Genomic DNA, 22,122 nt, shown 5'->3' on the forward strand with positions numbered 1-22,122 from the left:
ACCGGGTCTGTGTGAGCCTCCGTTGCCCCTGCAGCAGGTACAAAGCGAAGCACAGCAACACCCAGACAACAGCCAATTAACGTGGCCTGCTCCTGTGATGTCACAAGGGCCTCTGAAATGAGGTGATAGAGTAAAAGGTGACTACAGAGAGCGTCGCAGTGTAATTGGGATTAGAAGGGCACTCATTGGGGATGCTGTTAGTGGTTACGGTGCTGTTGATCGTGAATATCTGAAGAAAAGAGTTCATCAGATGTTTTAGATCTGTAAAACGTTTTATCTTCTTTTTTTGTGTGTAGAGTACAACAGAGCTGCCGGGGGGTGGATAGCAGAAGCAGAGAAGAAAGGAGTGGATCAAATAGGTTTCTTCAAAAAAAAACAATCATTATCATTATTCGACACATTTTCTTACTCATCACAATAAATCTCTGTTTTGTCATTTCAACACTGCATTACCAAAGTTATCCAGTTGGGAGCAGCAACAGATGTTTAAGTAGGAGGACCTCTGCTGTGCAAATGAATGTAGGCCACAAGCAAGTATTTCTCTATTGACAAGCATTCACAGTATGCTGAGGCGCTGATGTGGGTCATAACATATTGTACCATTGTGGGTAACACAGCACAAGGATCTACTGCTATGTAACATGGTGTGACCTTGTCTTTAAATACACTCTGATGAGTACTTAAAGGATAACAGGAGACACACCTATCAACCCCCACAGGTGATGACAAATAATGTGTCAAAATGGTGCGTAAAAACTCCAGAGTATTAAAATATACAAATCAAACTGAATACTTTAGATGTGTTTGGGTAAGTGCAACAGGTGAGATACATTTTATTGTTTTTCCACACTGGCTCAAACTCCAGGTATGAGGGACAAGTGTTCAGGTAATGTACAGCACAGTGTGACCCAGTTCTTTAGCTTTACATTAACTTGCTTGCAGCAGCAGCAGCTTTAATTCGCCAAATGGGATAATACAGCTGCAACATACTGCGACAGCTGAGGCATATAGGAACGAATTTCAATGTCGATTTACTGGATTTGCCTGTGACAACACACGCCATCTCAATTCCCCACATTCTTCGGCGCCCACTGGAAATAGTTTCAGGGTTTTGAGGGTTCATTTGGAGTTTGAGAAGTGGATTGTAGCGCAGCAGTGCAGGGTGGGAAGCGTGGCATTTCAGTGGCTGTGTGGGAGGGTAATTTTAAAGATAGGGAGTGAAGGCAGCACGCCCAAATCTCTGATAAAACACTAGGATTAAGAGCTCAAATGGGAGGAACGTGCCAATACGGCTGTCTCTCCACTGTCTCCAGGGCAATGCCAATGTTTACCCAGCTATTAATATCAAACCAACACATGCCGCCTATCACAGGGAGACAAGTGAGAGTGACGAGAGAGGAACAGTAAGTCAGAAGGGGTTAAAAGACACAAATATATTCAGAGGGGGAATAAGACTTCATTAGAGAATGCTGGCTGGTGGCGGAAGTAAAAAAAATTAATAAGTTAAATGAAGTAAATTGTGGATTTAGAGAGTGAATGACTAAAAGGAGGGGGCGCAGTGCATCCATTACAGCTCCGCACAATAACAGGGGAACAGTGCGTACTGTGTTGAGAACGAGCACAAACACAGGAGGTAGAACATGAAAGATAAATGAGGGGATGTAAAGTGGGGAAGTGGGGATTGTTCGGAGGGTGGAGGGTGGAGGGTGGAGGACACTGTTGCTGTACGTGTATATCCAAATTATGGGGGACAGATACTCAGCTATTCATTTCAGCCCATTTGGCAGCTTTTTCTTATCAAGGTATATCGTTATGTTCCTTTCACTAATGTCCTCAGTATGTTCGACTCAAAGATCCTGTTATTTATATATTATCTTTTACATTAATTATCATATATCATATCATGTCATATCACAGCCCTGTTTGGGTTTTAACTAATGTTTGCTGTTTTTTTCTCCTTGTTGTTTATCCTATTCTTTTCTTTCCACAGCCAATAATCCTCAGGAATCAATAAAGTTTAATCCAATCTATCCCACAGCCTTATTCAGTGATTATGTGATATAGTTATGAGAGTTATTACACTGTCCTTTCAGCGTGGCCCAGCTGTTTCTGTGGGTCATAGTTCTTGTAAATCAGGTTAAAATTGATTACTTGTTCATAATCTATCATTATGTTACTTTAATTTGATTAACTAAACTCTTACTGCACCACACCATGAAATGTAAGATGATGTTCATGTTGCGTCGTTGGGAGAAAAACACAGCGAGAGAGGAGCGGAGAGAGTGACTCAGCTTTTATTAGTAAAAATAATAAATATCTAGGAAAACATTTCAGCATCATTGCACACATTTCGAGTTCATTACCAACACTAATGCAGTATCAGTTCTTCTATCAAATATATGAGCTGCCAGTCATCTAAGGTGGCAGTTCAGTTAATACACAGTAAAGAACAAGTTATTAGATTTCCTAAGTCTGCTTGATTAGAGTTGTCAGCCGGCACACACGCGCACACATACACAAGGACACACTCACACACATATATACAGCTGCAGTGTCTGATCACGCCAGAGCATTCTGTACTCTTCACAGAGATCAGAGGCTGTCAAGGGCTTGTGGAAGGCTGGAGGTGGACCAAAACATGTTCCCGGACCCCCTCACCCCCTCCTCTTCCCTTCTGACTCTCCCTCCCTCTGTCCATCCCTCTTTACTGTTTCCTACCTGCCTCTTCCTTGTGCATGTAATTTTCCACTTGTCACTTGCTGCGTCATTGCATGCCTTCACCGCCTGTTACACAATCCATGAATCTGATAACCTCAAGAACACTTTCATTTACAAAATAAAGGCAAAGGTGCTTGCATGCTGTATGGTTATGATGCACCATTGCATGCAGTAGTTGGGTCGCAGTCGTCTGACTGAGAGATCAGCAGATTTGGTAAGGCCAGCCGGCCAGCACAGGCACACATTAGCCCGTAGCATGGCTGAGAACACATTTCCCTACCTCTCCCAATGCCCTCACATAACCAACTACCACCACTAAACACCAACAATGACAAAGCATGACATTTAAATGGTGCTGTGCTCACCACAGATAGTGCTAAAGATCTACAGTAGGTAGGTTTTATGATAAATGTCACTAGGGATAAATGCATATACATCTTGTCAAGCTCTTTTCTGACACGACTATCCTCTCCCATCTGTTATTCTTCTCCCTAACATCCCCTCTTTCTCTCTTTGTCCTTTCGTTTTTCACCCTCTCTGGGCCTCCTGGGACATGGAGCGACCCAGAGCTTTGGGTGCTTTGGAGAACTCCATGAGGGTCGGCTTGACTGGGGGCAGGTCTCTTGTGATGTCGTCGACTGTCCTCTTGCTTGGACAGGCTCCGTCTGGGGTGGGGAAAGGCCGCAGGTCCTCCTCGGTGTGTGGGGCTCCACGACCGAGCCTGACACCCAGCTCTGCGGGGACGAAGATAGGTAAGGGGAGGGTGTTTCTCTTTGGCAGCAGCTGGTGCTCCCTCACCCCTCTTTCCAGAGTGCCCACTCTGAAGACACCGGATGGGCAGTTCTGTACCAGAGAACGAGCATTCCAGAGTCGAGACAGAGTCTCCTTGCGAGAGTCGTCTTTCATGTTCATTGTCTGCCTGCAAGCATCAGAGGAAAATTGAAGTTAGAAATTTTGGGAACACTCAGTCGTCACTGTGATTTACCTTTTTAATTAGACTGCAATTGCCTCGTAATATAAGAATAGTTCTAACAACAATTGTAGATCTCAGGCCATATCCTCAGATGGTATGGAATATTTTAAATCAATGCCACAATGTGATTAATACTTAAAATTAACTTCAGATTAAGAATAGAAACTTTTTCTCTTCACAGTCAGTGGTGACTCATGCAACAATAAGGGGACATGCAAGGTATCATCTAGTTGATGCGTAAGCTCTCACCTGTCCTCAGATCGAGTGTTGAGATTAACACTGTGCCAATCAGCGCTGTAGCTCTCCCTCTGAGCCTTGTTCTCCTCCTTAACACTGCAAGCCAGTTTAGCTGCCACCACCTCACCATTGCACTTCTCCACGACGGTACAGAATGGGATCATCTTTGCTGTTGGAAGATCTATCTGTCTCAAAAGGATTGCTTACAATGGGTCTGGTCTTGTACGTCAATCTTCTGGTTTGGTCTGTGATGCTGTAGTAAACAGGGATGCTCCAGGCTTCTCTCTCTCTGTCTTTGTGTTGTGTATGCCTGGGCTCGGGTCCGTCCACGGCTTTTATAGACGTTCTGTTGCTATTTCTGATCCATGCTGTCACTCTACAATCAGTGTATACTGACATCCGACACCAAGAACTCCATGTCTCATTCCCCCAAGAGCTGGAAGTCACTCTGAGGAGGGGTTAAGGGTAATTGGGCTGAAAACCCCCTGATTCTCAAATTGTGTGCCCAATCACCTCTGTAATCACTCAGCCCAACACTTTCCACTTCAGCTTTGATTGCAGTGTCTTAAGAGGGGAAAAGCATCATGGAGACAACCTGTATAGAGGTTATGTAAACATGAAGACAGACACACACACACACAACAGGTTTGATCTTCAGAGAGGAATCTTAATAAGGATTTGTTCTTGATGTACATGAAGCAGCAAAAAGTGACACCTCACTAATGTGGAAAGAGTGGGATGAATGATGCAGCTGTTTTTCGTACACAAAGGCATATTTCCAGGCATGTAGGTTAAATATATAACTCATCTGTCACTTGGGGATAAAAGGTGAAAAGCTGGAGAAGTTTATGGAGTCACATCCTGCTGACTTTTTATTCATAATACAGTTCAGATGGAACAGCTGTGCCTTCTGATAACATCAAAACCCCTCATTAGATGCCATTACAGTGCTCTACCTGACAGTAGCAGAGTAGAGCTCCATCCCCAGTGATTCATTACCCTGGTGACAGAGCGCCACGCAAGCCATAATCAACTCAGGTTACACACACACACACACATACACACATTCACACACTTGTGACAGTTGTCTGGCGGTATGATGTTACTACTGGTCCCTGTCTCTGACTCATTCAACCACATCAGGTCCTGATATCATCAGATAACAAATATCAGATAACACACATGCAGCATAAAGGCATGATGGTCCCAAGGATAAGACACTTGATCAATCATAATTCATAAATCATTTAATGTGTCTATTTTTTCACATGTATTAACGACAGTAGTAGTCACGGTGCTGAATCGGTGTCAAATTGTGACATTTAATCTGCGTTACTATCATCACTTCCGGCCTAAATGGCTGCCATTCCTTTCCACTGACTAGGCTATACAATTCCAGTATATGTAACGCCACAGTTAAATGCTATTTTCCGTCTGCCTGTCAAATACTGTACAGCAATATTTCAATTTCCTCTCTGCAGCTTCTCAGCAGGGTGACATTGCATGTATAAAATATTGCTTGGTGTCAAAGAGAGAAAAGTGAGGAAGAGCACCTTAGGCATCCCTTAGGTCACACGTTAACTTCTGTTATGACACCATAGCAACTGTGAAATGCCATGTGGGAAACCTAGTAAGTCACTATCCAACATCCCTCAGCGTTGACATCATATCTTTTTAGAATAGACTTGACACCGAGCAGGAGTGATGCAGAGTGATGCGTTTAATTTGTTGTTATTGTTATTGTTTGTAAAGGCACTTGGCTAAAACTGCAGGAGGACATCTGATGGTTTTCACCTCAACCTAGCTGGTTTTGGGTGAGTCACGCAATGCTAATGAGGCCAGGGGATGCAGAGGGTCTGTAAAGGTGAACAGTGATGAGGCGAGTCCCGTCACAGTGGCCACCTCTTGTCCCTCCAAGGCCCGGCCGGGAAGAGCTTTGTGTTGCGTAAGAACACCGCCACAGCTGCTGGGAAGTGACATTTAAATGAGCTGTCACCGAGAAAGAGACAGGGAGTGGGAGGGAGGGAGGGAGGGAACGAGGGAGGAGAAGGGCAATTGCAGGATATAGCCCAGGCCTGTCAGGAGACGGTAAATAAAGGAAAATATTGTGAGAGTGCAAGTTTGAGTAAGTGGGATTGTCTTTTCTGTGACAGACGAGTGAATTTGCGAGGACAGAGAGGAGCCTCCTAGACAGGTCAGTCTGACAGAGTGCTTGCTTAGCAGTGAGAAGAATCTGAGGGAAAGTTAACTTTCTATATTCCTGCTGTGGACACTTGCACACAATCTTCACTAGCACTTAAGATCAGCACCACAAAATCAAGTGTTACAAGGTATTTGCGTGTCTGTGTGCCAGTAGGCTGGTGCCGTGTTCAAGCATGTGCCCTCACCAGAGTGTCTCGCTTACATAACGACAACAACAACAACAAGCAGCTGATCACCAAAACACCATCATTGCCATCCATCTTGAAACCCTCTCTGGTCCCAGCGGGATGGTCAGATGCCGGACAGGCTGTGCCAGGTCAAGATTTGTGGTGCACATGCGGATCAGTGTAAACCATGGGCGCACAGGCGGCAGGCCACGTGAGGGCCATGGAAACAGCCTGAAGAGCCTATTCCACTTTAAGGAATGTTTGCTCCCGTGCCACATTATCTTTGGAAATCACTGAACAATACCCACTTGATTTTCACACGGCATATTCTATTTAAATTTCAGTCTGCAAATCGCCATGCAAATTCTCTTTTTATTCTTTGTCCTTTGTGTACTTTTTTAAGGCTCAGATTACTTCATATGAAACAGCTCCAGGGAAGGCATCATACCAACATGTGACATCTTACCCGCCACGGGCTTCAGGCTGTAACTTTATTTCATCATAAACTAGACACCAGAACACATACACAAACTGCCACATTAGTTTTTCATATTTTCACCCTCACCAACGTCCCATAAGTCTCCTCAATCACACATACATTCAAATTCAGTTCAACATACAGTACAGGTGGCATTATATTTCCATGTGCTTTTTTTCCAAAATCTTTGAAGCCAAATGCAGATTTTTAGGAGTCAAGAGTTTTGATTACACAACACACACATTCTCGTGGATCGGAAATTATATTAGCAGGCTATTTATTTAGTGTTGTTACCGATCATGTGACTGAATGAAATGAGTGCTGATAATCATAGGACAAAATATAAAGAGGCTCTGCTCAAAGGAACATCACTACCCTGAAGGTTCACAACAGCTGAACAATGAACAGGCTAAGAACTTGATAAAACTTTGTGGTAGATGGACAAAAAAAAAGAAAAAAAAGGAACACAGACAGTCAACATCTCTGTAACATTCACCTGGAAATCTGCTAAGCCCTTTTAAGATTTTGACCAGAGTTAACAGTATAAGATACAAGCTGTGCAGTTGGAGGAGAAAAGGAAAAAAAATGTTCAGCTTAAAACTTCCAAGAAACAGCAACAGAACTGTTGAAACCAACATACACTTGAAGGTAAGAGCTACGTAATCCTGTCATCCACATCTCCAGGATTGATGACTACTGCCCCCTGCCTTGTGTCTGTTATTATTGCAGCCAGTTGATATTAGGATCTGTCACTCAAGTTTCCATCATCTCTTTCGCTATCGTTTTCCTCATCGACATGCCCTGCCCCGTTGAAGCGCTCTACCCTGGCAAGTAGCAGCGGTAGGTTTATGGCGAGGCCCGGCGTGTCCTCGTCTGAATCCTCCTTTGGAGGATAGAAGCGCTTTGCCTTTGCCAAGAAATCTTCAGCTATATCTAGATAAATGAGGCGATCCTGTGCAGAGGGAGAAGGAAGTGTGATTATTGTCAGAATATGGATGTTAAAGAGGGCAGCGTTTGCTACTGAACCACAGGGAGGGAGTGTGTCAGTGTCTTCTCTTGGTTGTGATCTTACACAGGTTTTATTCATAAGAGCAGAAAGAATGACACTGCCATAATGATGTCTTTATACCCCGCACCCAACCTTTTGTCAATACACATCCACTCTAAATATAGAGTAAGTCATATCAAGTTGAAAAGGAAAACAGTGGTATACTTTTAAGGACATTACCCCCTATTTTATGTATGCTCCCTTTGAAGAACAGCCTGCAAAGGTGTGGCCTTTCGTAGGCTGGCTCTTCAAATGAAATGTCTACAGAGGATTTATCATAAGTTTATAATGAGTTCATGCTTTTACCTCATAATTAAAGAAAAGAAACACCACTTGTGAACTCCAAACTCAGGCAAATTAATGACTTATTTTAGTTAGTATTCGGAGTAAAACAACCTAGTCAACCTATTCATATAATTGAGACATATTCAGTCTCTGTTAAATGTTGTCATTGATGGAGACAGCCCTTGAAATGGGACACATTATCTGTGTTTTTCACAGGTCAGTACACCCTGTGGTTAGCCTTAGCTGTTAGGACTTGCTGCAGGATTGAGGAAAGTACCCTTTGTTGTGGCCTGGAGCACATAGATGGAGTAAAAACAACCCTATTTTGGGTTAGGTTAAGGTTAAATATATCTTACACCACCCAAGGGTGTTTTTCAACCCCAAGCTCCAGGTCACAGTGAGGACTACCATACTGGAAGAGTTTAAATAACTTTAAACCCTGACAAGCAACAAGCCCCTGCTCTCACCAGAATGAACAGATATCTCTCAGGTGGTGGCTCTCTGCTGAAGAAGACGGAGGTCTCAGTGTGGAGCGTGTTAAGCAGGGCACGTGCTGCTGGGGCGTTGCGCATGCGGTCATGTGAGCCACCAGCAGACACTGTCAGGAGTGAGTCTGCCTCTGCCATAAAACCTAGGAGACAAAGCAAAGTATTTGTGGTTTGTCTGTATGCACGAGCGACACTGTGTCTCACATCCCATACGCCCAGCCTCACCTAGGTTCTCCAGGATCGTCTTCCATTTCTCCCTAACTTCTCGGCGTGTGTCTCTCATGGCCTCGATGTCAACACTCAGACGGCGATAGCCCTAGACAAGAATAAGACATGGGTGTAATTTTTCTCATAGGAGGGGTTCCCCTGATGTATTCTCTTGTAGGTGGATAATTTGATCTATATCTGCTTTGAATCAGTCATCATAGTCATTTTATGGTTGATGAAGTCTTAAGAAAATTTACTGTGGATCCCATGCGGGTCTTATTCCTGGCCTGCAGCAGGGTGTGAAGCACTCGGTCGTCTTCTCTCCCCGAGTGGCTGGGGTCTCCTGGCTCACTCCACAGGTTGGTCTCCTCATCGCGACGCTTCTGGATTTCACGATTGAAATACTCCAACGGGTCCTGACTGTTTGGTTGAACAACACACACAAGCGCCCAGAGGCACAGTTATCACACATTCATACAATTATTAGACTTTACACATTAGAAAGCACATCACAAAATGAGAGAAATGCTCTGTGGATTGTGTTATTCTCTAGGTGTATTAAAAGAACATTAGAAATACTTATGTGGTGAAGAACTGTTTCTGGTCTTACGGTACTAAAGGCTGCTTTTCATCCTCATCGTCTTCGTCACCAGCGCAGCAGCAGCAGCAGAACTGCATGCAGAACTTCTTAAAAGCTGAACCCATCTATTTAGAACAGAGTCAAAGGCTAGCAGGAGTTCACAGATAATCCAGCAGGAAGAACAACTTCCTCAGTTCTTCAAGCAAGGGTTTTTCCAGCTGAGTCTGGCCTGATGTGTATGACTTCAGCTGCTATGCTTAGCTCCCAAATCCTTGTTGTCACTGTAGATGCTGACTCCTTAGTGGCTTCTGAGAAAGGGGACCTTATTCACAACCTAGTTCGAAATAATATTCGGCAAAGTAAGAAAAAGCACAAAACGTGTATGGATCCACAAGTACGAAATCTAATAAATCTGGTTTCACACGCACTAATAAAAATGCTCAAAATCATCAAGAACAACAGGTTAAAAAAAAACAAAAGTCACAAAACTAAAAGTCACTGATCCCAAAACTCTACCTATTTTTCAACTTCCCATTTTCCAGGATCCACAGCTCCACATCCAGTAGAGGTCTGTCCTCCAGGACATTGGCCAGAGCCTGACTGGGTAGAGAAGCTCAGGCAGATGGCAGCCCAAGGACTGTTGCTTCTCATCAGCCAGACATGGAAGACAATGAGAGCAGTGAAACGCTCGCTCTCTCATCGATTCAAAAACACACAGATTCACACACCCATATCCTCAGAAGACAGTCACAGCACAATCATGTGAGCTGCTCCATCTCTTGTCCTTAGCATTGTGTTTTGCCCTGAGGACAACACATCTCCTCTTTAACTGTAGGTCCAATTACACATTCTGGATGCAATCTACCATGGTATTATTGATTTTAGGATTATTTAAATTCATTGTATGTTGTTACCTTTGTGTGGATTGCTTAAGAATCTAGAGGTCTCAATGTTTGTGATTTATCCCATTTTAAGAGGTTATTTTAGAAACAGACACATTTTTTTAGCAAGAGATTGCGATGCAGTGGAATAATAATGACCATGTGGTGGAAGTTGACTCAACCTCCACAAACCAGACTTCAGTTTTGGCCTTTTTAGCGATAATGAGACTCTCCTGCATGTGACATAGGCTCAAGTCACAGGGTATTGCAGTTCATGACATAAACACCCCCAGGATCCAATAATGGAAAATAAGGGGGTAGAAACTACTGTGATAATATGATAAGTGAGTCATTCAGTAACATCAGCTGTGATGCAGTCGAAAAGCAACATCTGTATCATTACATAGATTTCCTGACTGATGTTAAATATAAAATATAATAAGATAAGTTAAAGTTCCTCTAGACATGCATTAAGACATAAAAAGAATCTGCTTTGAATAATAGTTGATAGTGATATGTTTCTACAAATAAAAAGTTTAATTATCTCCTCTTTCTCCGTCACTGAACAAATCCAGAATGAACATGCAATTGTGTTAATTTCCAAAGTTTAAGCACTGGATGCAATATTCTTAGAGATGTCTGTTCTCTGTGTTTGTCTTCAAGTTTCCACATCACACTTGCATAATTTGCATATTGGACCACTACGCGCTTCTAAACTAGATGTGACATCACAAATTTAGCTCTTAGATAGATGTATTAAAGATGTATCATGTTTTTTTGTGATTTTCTGTCATTCTTATGCTGTTGTAGTGTCAGATGTCAAAAATGGTCAAAGCTCCAAAAACCTGAAGAAACTATATGTAAAAACATCAAAAGCCTCTTTGTGATGATGTAACATCGCTATCGTTCATAAGTGCCTACAAATGGCCGCCTGTTTCAAAGCCTTTGTTGCTAAGGTTGTTCTCATATTTCAGATCAGTTACCATTTTGAGTAAAGAACAAGAAAAGAAGTCAAATCCTACCACTCCTCTTAGATTACGAAGCCGTCAGAGCTGCTGGAAGTCTGCTGAGGAGTGGGATTTGGGAGCTGACCAATCAGAACAGAGTGGGCTCGGCAGGAGTGAGGGGGCCCTTAAAAGAGAGAGGCGCTAAAATGGTCTGTTTGAACTGAGGGGCTGCATAAAAGGCCAGTATAAGATAAATCAAGGTTTTTTTTTAAAAACTGTAAATCATGTAAAGATATACAAATAGGAAATGTTGAAATGTGAAAAATATGTCTCCTTTATGGTCTTGAACTCTGTTAAAACATCCAATTAAGTGACAATAGTCAAAACACATTTTTGAGTAGAGGGTGGGACTTTAAATAAGGTTTGAAGCTGTACCACTGTCATGAATTCATTTTATTAGACATAAGACACTGGTTAAGACTCTATAAAAATGGTTGGTCAGTACTCCTGTGATGGCTTTAAATTAAGTCATGACACATACATTCAAAAACGATTACTAAAGAGAAAAAAAAAACAATAACTGAAGCACTTCCAGGCAGGTTTCATACAATATAGCTTTGTTGAAGCGATGATATAACAGCATGTGTTACTTAGAATAAATGCAAAGCAAAAGAAAAGGCTGACGTGTAACGTTGCTGTGATAAAGGCACCAAATTGTTGATATAATTACATCATATGACATTCTCTCTTTACAGTAAGTAGCAATCCAGCTAAATCAAAATAACCTTGCATTTTTGACTAGATGTGATGCAGCACCCACAAATACTTACAAACTGAAAACGCCATAAAGGCTGTAAGCCATGTTGTGACTGTGAAATGGTCATTTACATCACATCACAGTAACTCCCATAAATTATGCTCCTTCAAAGAGTGAACAACAATACTAGTTGTGTCCTTAGTTCTTGAAGTTGAAAAGCACAAGAAGTACAATTTGTTCCATTAGGTTCAACTCAATATTAACTTGAACAAAAGACAAAACCTCAGTTTGTAGCCAGTTTTCATCACTTATGAACAACGATATTTTTTCTTTTTTCCACAGACATCATAACACTGAGTAAAACTTAACAAGCTGGAACTGTCATTTCTAAATGATTAAAAACAAATATATAATTCTCAAAATTATATGAAATGATAGAAAAACTTCATTCAGTGCCACCTTTCAGGGCTTGATGGAGGGACGGGCAGGCAGAACTAAAGTCAATGAAAATCAGCACAGTAATAACTTCTTATGACAAATCATGAGTTCAGCTATTTTTCCACAAGGCCACTTGAGGTTATTGGCACAAAAGCTTTAGTAAGTGCACAAGGTCCTAATTTATGAACATTATCATCATCCTCATTTTTTCTTTAACCAAGCTTGATAAATTATCTGCAACACAAACTGACGACCTCATGATCTGACTCCTTGTTTGACTTCCTGGCCGATCCCAGAATTAAAAACTACAGCTGCAATGATTAGTCGTTTAATCTATTAGTTGATCTAAATTTGTTTTTCATGCAAAAATTTTAAACATTTGAGAATTTCAGCTTCTCTGATGTGAGAGTTTGCTGCTTTTTCCTTGTCTGAACATTATAGTACATTTGGTTTTTTGGGCTGTTGGTAAGAAAAACATGATGTTTATTTGTTGATATCACCTTGGGATCTTGGAAATTATGATGGGTAATGCTCTCCGCTTTCTGTTATTTTATGGATCAACTCAATTATCAAGAAAATAGTTTAATATTTCATTTTAAAAAAAAAATCATTAGTCAATAATTTTTGCACCTTGGGACAGGTGATGAAGTCAAATCAAGAGGCTTTCTCTTAGTGGATCAGTGGTGTCTCCCTCTTGTGGTCATTAGACACCAGAGTGACTTCTCTCCCCCCAATCTATCACAGTGTAAACTAACTGTGTGGAAATCGCTTTAACCCATCCAAATTAAGTGTTTGTTACAGGCATTGTTGTGAAGTGTGGATTAGTTTATGGGTAGGTGCACCAGAGAACCACGTTGAAGCCGGTGCAGTGAAAAAAAAAACACACAAAAAAAATCTCCACAAAAGAAAAAAAAAGAAGCAGCAAATCAATGGCAAGTGATGTGTGCAGTAAGATAAGGCTCAGAGCGACAGCTGCTTGGTAGAAGAAGATTTCAGTCGACCGTCAGATCAGTTCTTTTGTAACAAGTGAGACAGACGTGCACACGGTGAGAATCACTCACATGCAACTGTTCTTGTTTCTTCAAGTTCTCGTTGCATGGTGAGACTGGGCAAAACATTTACAGGTCCAAGCAAAAACACATATATGCGATCAAGCTTAAAAACAACATGGTTGAAGTTTTAAGAACGAGGAGGAGCATCGTATCTCTTTGTGATAACCCAATGACTCCTCTTCTCCAGTGACTGAAATGTGAAAATGTCTCACACCTCCTATGCTTAAGGAAAACAGTCTTCTCAGTTTACGGTAGCTTATCCTTTCAGCTTCGGTGCATCACAAGGGTGCCGCTACGCCGATTTTGGGATTCACAAAAAAACAAAAAGAAAACTGTAGTGACGCCTCCCAACCAGCCTTGGCACAGTTTGTCATCTCTCCTGGTTTAAAGGTGTTGGTGGGTGCGGAGAGACGGCCTCAGGTCAGCGATGCGTTGGCGTAAATGGGACATGAACTCAAACATGGTGGCGGCCAGACTCTGGTGGATGAGGTAGCGGGGCAGTCGGCCCTAATGGGAGAAAACACAGAAAGAATATGTGCATTTTTATTTTTTTAATCTACATTTATGGGTTTTTTTTGCCAATTTGACACTGGATTTATTTTTCATTTGCCTTTACCTTTACCTTCAAACAAATGTATACATTAAATAATTACCAGTTGTGTCATTAAAAGCTACTATTTGCATTTTCTTATGATTCTATTTTTTTAATCTTAAATAATCATACCATTTTGCCTCAAATAACAGAAAACATCACAGTAACAGGACACCAAATTCAACAGGCACATTCTCACCTTCAGGTCTGTGTTGAGGACCCAGATGAAGGTGCAGACGGACGGGTTGCTGCTGGATTTAAGGACCACAAATCCGCCTGGACCGTTCTCTCCCCTGAGGGGGCCAATAAAAACAGCAGAGGAGACAAGACGGAGAAGTTAGAGAGATGAAACTGACACAGCTGCACTTTTATTAAATCAATATGACGGTCTAATTTGCTGGATCGGTGACAAGGAGGCCGGCTGCAGGCACAGTCTGACCTGACGTAGCGGCCGCTCGGAGGTTTGGCATCGTGGTCGGTTGCCATGCCAGCAGACAGGTAGCAGTCTCGTTTGCGTTCAACTCGCCGAACATTAACAAAGTCCCTGAAGGAAGAAAAATCAATCACTCATCAGATAACTCTATTACAGAGCTGTGGTTCATATAAGATTTTTTTTTTTTAAGGAAACAGAAGATGGGAAACATAGATAACAGATAAGAAAAATAAGAAAAAGCAACATATAGAGCACTGAAAATGCAGGTCTGCTGTACCTGGCAGACACAACTCCTCCCGCTGCCCCAGCGGAGACATCGTATGATACTAGAGTGTTGTCGTCAATCCTCTGGAGGATCTGAGGATAAAGGCAGAAATCACCGTTAGGCTACACAAGACCTAAAAATGAGCCCAAAAGGCCAAAAGATGAGTCAATAAAAGAATCTAAGTTGTGACCTGGCAGGCGGAGACAGTTTTGTTCCACTGGACCATCTTCTCCGGCTGCAAAATCACCTCTTGATACACAAGTTCAGCGGTACACTGCATAAGAGCCTGAACGCACCAAAATAACAAACAGCTGTGTGTCATATTTACAAGACATATTGGTGTTATATCAGGTTTGTGGTGAGGCTGTAAGACCCAGTAGAGCATGTAAGAGAAACACAACTGTGGGAAAAAAGTGGAAAATATGACAATAAATATATATAAATGTCCCAAATGTCTGACCTTCTCTGCCAGAACTAAAATAAATCTAACCGCATTTGTTCTGAATTGTTCACATAATCTCCTGAGGCAAAGGTCATAACTATGGACTTAGAAAAAAGACTAATTTTAACCATTACCAAAGATGATGGTCAAATGATCATTGACCTCTTGGAAAACACCATCAAGTTATATTTTCTTCCACATCTTTAACAAGAAGTCTACTGTTCCAAGTCCTTCATTACATCAAACTAATCAATATGTTGTCAACACACAAGCCTTTTAGACACAGCAGAAGTGTGTCTAAAAGTAAAATAAATATAACCAGGCCTTCTTTATTATCTACAGTAATCTATAAATGGCAGCTGCAGCTTCTCAAACAGCCTTCAGTTATAGAGTATCTTGTAAACAGCAGACTTCCTCTGTTTTCCTCTACATGGGGTAATTATTCATGCTTAAGGAACTTCTTTCTAACATGACTTCAGTTCTTCTAAATCCAGTGTGACAGCAACAGGAAGTCTCTTTAACATCGGATTTAATTTAACACCCCATTAGTCTAAATTATTATTATTTTTACCACCGTGCCCTCTACAGGTCGTTTAAATACACACATGCCCAACAGACGCAAAGCAGATTGATTTGGGTTATGGCTAGTCTTAGAAAGGATTGTTAATGCTGCATTGAAATACAGCCTGACCCACTATTTACTGCTTTATTATAGAGCTACAATACTTAGAAAACCACTGCTAAAATCTGTCCTTTTAATGTGATTTCAATGAGGATCATACACAGTTTCACAATGAGCACACAAAGGACAGCTGTACCTTAAGAATGAAAGTCTTGCCGTGGAAGGGAATCTCCAAAGTGTAGACAGAGTCGCCCATGTCCTAAAATGAGACCAAACATTGTTTTTAAATTTCATTTATTTCTTATAAAGCTGCAGTTTCTGATAAAAGAAAAAGATAAGTTAATGCCCAAATCAAAAGTGAAACTATTCCTGTAGACAGTTTCATTTTTGGTTTAGTATTAAGCTGCTAAAATATTTGACTTCATTAAGATCAAAGTGAATGTTTTAGCCTACCGTCTCTCTGCTTTTCTTACAAGCAAATTTCAATTAATAAAACATTTCAATTATCTGTCTTTTTGTTTGTTTTTTAATGCCCTACACTGAATCTATCAGGGATTCAAATTAAACGCATATGCTACAATACTGGATTCAGATTAATTGAATTGCTAACAAACCCAAACCCTTTTAGTTGAAAACAACACAACAATTTAGCATTTTGATGGCTTGCACTGTTTGAGAATGAAGGATAAAGCAGAGTGGACTTAAGGGGGTCAGTATACTCCATCAGAAGAGCTTGTTGGATTGTCAAACAGCTTCAAAAACACACTCCTCCCACATCAATCCAGCATTCATGTCTACCTCATACAATGATTGACGTATGTGGAGCTGAGAAAGTTGGAAAGCCTATTTTTCAGTCTTTACACCACTACTTCTTTCACTTTTTGTGTGTCCAAACAAGTGCAACACTATAAATACCTTCCTGGAGAGTCTGTCTGAGACTGCACCTACTGCACTGTTACCCCCATATGTTAACGTTTATGGCAATCTCGTCCCTTTCTCTGCCGGCTGGCTTTCATCCTGCAGCTATAAACAGGTTTGCCTGGTTTCCAGGACATGTCCAAACCAGTATTTTAAAGTGGACTACTAAGAAGATCTTCAGTCATGTCTGCTGAAATGTCCTTGACCCAGCATCCCAATTAGATCAGAAGAGGAGAAAAATAAAAACCACACACACACTCACATTGTTTTTTTCAAACTTCCAGTTGTCCTCCTGGGTCAGGATCTGCTCTACCACGGACATGGCCTCACGACCCTGTCTGACATACTCCTTCTCCTGGAGCGAGAAGAAGAGGGGAAAGAAATAAAGCAGGAAACCATCAGAGGGATAATCAGGTGAAGAGAAACCAGCAGCAAGGAGAGTAAAGACTCTTCAGAATGATGAGGGTACCTGAGTAGTGACAGCGCGGCGACCGAGACCCTCCTCATCCAGATCTTCTTCAGAGCCTTTAGACACAAGTTCAAGTCCAAAATTAGAACAACATTTAAAACGAACCCAAGACATTCACTCAACTAAATCTTCTTTAGACATCACCTGCGACTGATTCAGGTGGAGAGTAGAACTGTCCGTCTGAAACGGCGCGGGGGTAGATCATGGGGGCTCGCTCGCAGGCTGCGTTCACCGCCGCTAAGTAGGCTGAGTGTCAAAGAAGAGGGGGAAAAAAAAGCAAAGGTTAAAAACAGAGAAACAGATTTTATGTTAAGCCGTGTTCAAACTACTGTGTAAGATAAATCACTCAAGTCCTTGTTCAAAGTTTCAAAGAGCAAATTAAATGGAGGCACTTTACGTACAGTAAGACCAAGGCAGTTAAAAGCAAAGAAACAAATGGCAGAAAGGGAGAGCATTTGCATTCAGACTTTACAGTGTGACACACAGGCAAGTTGTAGGGATAACTTGGTGGGGGGAGCGTCAAAACAGGAGCGTCAAAACAGGAGGAGGGTCTACATTCAGACAAAAGCTATAGATTCAATCATCAGGGGCAGTAATGATCAAGGGCAGTGACGTAAGTAGGTCAAGTTGTTGTTCTCAGACGTCACTTGATTACATCACATCTCAGGCCAAACGTGCATTTCTTCACTTCTCTGACATCTTCCTCTCACCTCTCTCGTCGTCGGCCTCCTGCGTGAGCACCTTGAAGTCGAGGAACCAGGTCTCCAGCCAGGCCACCACGAACGAGGTGATGGGTAAGACGTAACCAAAGGCATTCTGGGACAGGAGCTGTGTATATAAAAGAAGATGGGTCACACTGAGGCTGAGAGGTATTAAAAGAACTTAAAAGGACTTTGACAACTTCCATAACAGAAGTGGTGGTTGCATTTTATACTGTTTTACTTCCCCATTGTAGTATTAAAAGCTCGCCTCAGACTACTCAGAACTGTATTGACCTTTTAAATCATAAAAGTATTGCAGCAAGTTGTTTAGATGTCCAAAAAAAAAAGAAAAATCACATGAACACCCCAAACATAACAATGCCTTTGTTATGTCACAGTCATATCAGAGAGGAGTGCCACTGGTTTTGGATACTGGATTAGCATCTAAATATGCTAGTATTTAAAAGCAGAGCTGTAGACTGTTTTAATAATATAGACTTCACTGAACAAAATAACATTAAGGGAAGCAGTAAGAGCACTTATAATCTGACAAACTGTTTCATTTGTCTCAGATTTACAGTAATTATGTCGTGCAGACGGCCCAGCAGATGTCGCCATTTCAATGCAGTTGCTTCATATTGATTCAGTGCTTTAGGAAGCTTTGATTCCCACATCAGTGGTTAAATGAGCAATCCGCAGTAAATGTCTGTGACACAAAGGATTTAATACTTAAAGGAACTCTGTGCCACATAAAGGAATGGAATCATAAAAACTGTTATCAGCTGATCGTCTGGTTAGACAGCAGATTTCTGCCATTAAAAGCAGAAGTGAAAAAGTTGATGTGGCTTCAAGTGATATTCTTGCACCACTCAAACGTAGATGTGACAGTCAGGGACACTCACATTAGATACGATGACTTTCACAACAAGGAAGACGCTGGTTACTAGAGTGGTGACCTGTGGAGGACGGAAGGTTTAGATTCACGTTATAATCCACTGTGCAGATCTGTAAATATATTCCATGATTTCATCAGTGTGTGTTTCACTGTGATTAAACTCACTTACCGCAATAACCCACCAGTGCTTCAGCCGAAAAGCAGCGTAACCGACTTGTAGACACAGGAAACGAAACAAAGCAAGGAGCTGTGGCAAAAAGGAAGGAACAGAAGACAAAAAATGACCTTAGGCACTTAATGTGATCACACAGTGCAGACATGTTGACTTTGCCGACATTTCTGTAAATAAAAGCGGGCATGTGACCGACCTTCACGGCTCTTTTAGAGCGCATAAATCAGACGACATGACTAATATAAACCCCATCTCTTTGAAACACAAAGCTTTCCAAACATGAACAGGATTACGCACTAATAGAGATCGATTTAAACGCTCTTATTCAACACTTAAACGTAGAGTGAAATGTCCACAGACTTGGATCGACCCACTTACAAAGATGTCAAAGAAGGAAGATCTGTAGTTGTAACGGACGACCTCGTTTTCTAAACTTTCCCAGATTGTGCTGGAGATCTGCAGGAGAACAGAAGAAAAGTCAAACCACTGCTGAAAGTCCGCTTCACAACATACTTACAGGAGGGTCCAAAAGTCTGAGACCACTTTCCCCATTTGGACTCAGATTTTTTGGACCCTATCATCATAAAATCTCACATTCAGCTCAATAATCCACAGGAGGGAGATGAAGAGGAGGTCGAACGTCACGAAGAGACAGAAGGTGCGTCGGACGTCAGAGATGGCCTTGCGCTCCGCAGGTGGTACAAACAGGTACGGGGAATGCAGGGACAGCGTTGTAGAGTAGGAGGCGTTCAGGGAGGCGATGGCGGGGAGGCTGCCCCCGAGCTCCCCGTACTCTCCGCCCGGCATTCCTGCAGTGAGACAGGAAAGTCCCTCCTGCAACAACACAGACAGAGTTGTCGGGACAACGTTAAGTCCTCTTTCTCTCTATTGAAAATGTTGTTCTTAAAGTCCCACTACACTTAAAAATGTGTGTGGATGTTTGATGTATGTGCATGTAGAATTTTGTTTTTTTCAGAGGTGGATCCACGAGTACGACTTGTGACGTCACAACTAGTTTGGAGACATTCCTCAACCCAATGTGCTAACTTCCAACATTTTGATTGTGTAATTGTGTAACCCTCGAGCGCACATAAATGAGAACAGGGGCGTGACGAGATCTCGCGCCATGATATAAAGGCATGACGAAGTTTTGCGTCAAGGTGGAAAGCTGTCTCCTGAAATTTAAACACAAGCGCTATGCTAAGACACCTACAGTTGGGGAAATAAGTATTGAACACGTCAACATTTTTTTTTCAGTAAATATATTTCCAATGGGAATATTAACATGAAATTTTGACATAAATAAAGTTATGTGTAATAAAATGGATTGACACAGGAAAAAAAGTATTAAACATACTAACCTAAATGTATTTAATACTTAGTGGAGAAGCCTTTGTTTTTATTGACAGCTTCAAGACTCAAGACTTTAGTGCTCAGGTGTGATTTTGGCCCATTCTTTTAAACAGATTGTCTTTAAATCCTCTTGTGAACCCTGTTTTCTACTTCCTTCCACAAATGTTGCTCCAATGGTGCTTACCGGAAGATTCAGAAGTTGTGAAATACATCTGTAACCAGTCTCCTGATATGTTATACAACAATAAGGTTGCGAAGGTCTTGGGAGAACCCATCCCGTTTGTTTGGATTTCTTTTGCGACACCTTGGCAACAAAAAATCTTTTTATAGCCCATCAATATGCACTAACCCAGCTGATATTAACTAACACAGATAGGAGGTAGAATTACTTTCTAACTACTTATGGATTTTCAACTGTTTGCCTACCTTTCCTTGGCTTGGTGTGCTGCTTTTTCTTAGCGTGTTCAATACTTTTTTCCTGTGTCATTCCACTTTATTACACATTACTTTATTACATAACTCATCCTGCCAACCCTTATTTGTCATTAACCCATGAACAGTATGTAAGGGTTAACGCTTAAGGTATAAATTATCACCTAACTCTGCGTTTTAGCAAACTTCAGTCCAACTTATCATCACAGGTTTTACACATATTTTCTGGAAATTATGATCAATAGGCCTCATTTAAATGAAACTATACCTCATTTCCACATTTCAGCTACACAGATAAGCTGGCCCTGACTTCTCATTTTGAGATTAATAATTAGTAAAACGTCCACACTTCCAGTTACACACACACACACAATGTGGGTTTATCTATTGTATTTTAGTTTCTACTGAGAGCTGCTTTCACCATGACATCAGTATCAAGAAGACAACCTGTTTTTGTCAACAAGTTTCTAACCATTGTCAACACAGTGACTCACAGTCAGTCAATGCTAAGTGAGTTTCACTGCTTGTAAACAAGATGAATTAAAACTGCTGACATTACTCTATCAAAACTATATGCATCAGTGTTTTGGGAAAATATATATTTAAAAGTTTAAAGTTGCAGATTTAATTTAGTAGTAGTGGTAATGGTGGTTTTAAGACCCTCGCCCCCCCTCTTTCGCTTCTTCTATTAAACCAAACAAACACACAATTGATGCTACTTGATTCTATCTGTAAGGGCAAGCTGAAACAAGACACTCACATAAAGTATTATAGTCATAAAAACCATAAAACTCCTCTGTAAACAAACTAAAACAGAAAGCTAACTTAGCCACTGTTAGCCATAAAATACAAGAGAGACGCCATGACACAAGCGAGCAGCTGCAGAAAACAACTAGCTATGAAACTGCAAACTGGAGTTTAATCTAACTCTATTTTATTATCATCATTTTGAGCACAAACCCGTCATATTTAGGGTATTTAACTTACTTGATTTACCGCATCATCATCATCATCGCCAAGCAACTCTTCTTCCGGGATGGACTGTCAAAGAAGAACAGTCACAACAAGATGAATCCCTGCCGAGGAGGGTTTTGGTTAGTATGGAAGCTCATTACTGCCAATGTGATGAATAAAAGATCCTGTTAGTCAATATAATGAGAAACTATAATGACTTAGTATAGTATAGTAGAAGTGATAATACAATAATGACTAAGTAACTCAAAAATAATGAGATACTATCTCAAAATAATGACTTAGTATCTCAACATAATGAAATACTATCTCAAAATGATTACTTTTTATCTCGAAATGATGATATACTATCTCAAAATAATGACTTAGTATCTCAACATAATGACTTAGTAATTCAA

General features: G+C 41.2%; 3 protein-coding genes across 3 annotated transcripts; all 3 read right to left on the reverse strand.

Annotated features, from left to right (window-relative positions):
* Positions 1–3,078: 3,078 nt before the first annotated feature.
* On the reverse strand, positions 3,079–4,204 carry tcap (titin-cap (telethonin)). Its single transcript, XM_062439514.1, has 2 exons — positions 3,941–4,204; positions 3,079–3,637 (listed from the first exon to the last, which is right to left on the reverse strand). The coding sequence occupies exons 1-2, from the start codon at positions 4,090–4,092 to the stop codon at positions 3,247–3,249; spliced, it is 543 nt and encodes a 180-aa protein (XP_062295498.1). The 5' UTR covers positions 4,093–4,204; the 3' UTR covers positions 3,079–3,246.
* Positions 4,205–7,514: 3,310 nt separating this feature from the next.
* mreg (melanoregulin) lies at positions 7,515–9,508 on the reverse strand. The gene is made up of 5 exons (XM_062438510.1): positions 9,414–9,508; positions 9,061–9,223; positions 8,822–8,912; positions 8,576–8,739; positions 7,515–7,727 (listed from the first exon to the last, which is right to left on the reverse strand). The coding sequence occupies exons 1-5, from the start codon at positions 9,506–9,508 to the stop codon at positions 7,515–7,517; spliced, it is 726 nt and encodes a 241-aa protein (XP_062294494.1).
* A 2,138-nt stretch (positions 9,509–11,646) lies between these two features.
* On the reverse strand, positions 11,647–21,882 carry stard3 (StAR related lipid transfer domain containing 3). Its single transcript, XM_062439222.1, has 15 exons — positions 21,740–21,882; positions 19,562–19,801; positions 19,346–19,423; positions 18,965–19,042; positions 18,803–18,856; positions 17,910–18,027; positions 17,344–17,445; positions 17,200–17,255; positions 16,993–17,085; positions 16,009–16,071; positions 14,939–15,034; positions 14,761–14,840; positions 14,490–14,594; positions 14,250–14,343; positions 11,647–13,965 (listed from the first exon to the last, which is right to left on the reverse strand). The coding sequence occupies exons 2-15, from the start codon at positions 19,772–19,774 to the stop codon at positions 13,843–13,845; spliced, it is 1,353 nt and encodes a 450-aa protein (XP_062295206.1). The 5' UTR covers positions 19,775–19,801; positions 21,740–21,882; the 3' UTR covers positions 11,647–13,842.
* Between the last annotated feature and the right edge of the window lie 240 nt (positions 21,883–22,122).

Source organism: Scomber scombrus, chromosome 18, assembly GCF_963691925.1.
Source record: "Scomber scombrus chromosome 18, fScoSco1.1, whole genome shotgun sequence".
Lineage (NCBI taxonomy): Eukaryota > Metazoa > Chordata > Actinopteri > Scombriformes > Scombridae > Scomber > Scomber scombrus.

Coding starts and splice junctions, on each gene's coding strand:
- tcap (XM_062439514.1), bottom strand. CDS start 4,092: ATGATCCCATTCTGTACCGTCGTGGAGAAGTGCAATGGTGAGGTGGTG. Junction 3,638..3,940: donor AACACTCGATCTGAGGACAG/GTGAGAGCTTAC, acceptor TGATGCTTGCAG/GCAGACAATGAACATGAAAG.
- mreg (XM_062438510.1), bottom strand. CDS start 9,508: ATGGGTTCAGCTTTTAAGAAGTTCTGCATGCAGTTCTGCTGCTGCTGC. Junction 8,913..9,060: donor AGACCCGCATGGGATCCACA/GTAAATTTTCTT, acceptor ATTCTTGTCTAG/GGCTATCGCCGTCTGAGTGT. Junction 7,728..8,575: donor AGAGATATCTGTTCATTCTG/GTGAGAGCAGGG, acceptor CCCTCTGCACAG/GATCGCCTCATTTATCTAGA.
- stard3 (XM_062439222.1), bottom strand. CDS start 19,774: ATGCCGGGCGGAGAGTACGGGGAGCTCGGGGGCAGCCTCCCCGCCATC. Junction 17,086..17,199: donor GCCGCGCTGTCACTACTCAG/GTACCCTCATCA, acceptor TTCTCGCTCCAG/GAGAAGGAGTATGTCAGACA. Junction 15,035..16,008: donor GCAAGACTTTCATTCTTAAG/GTACAGCTGTCC, acceptor TGGTGCGTTCAG/GCTCTTATGCAGTGTACCGC.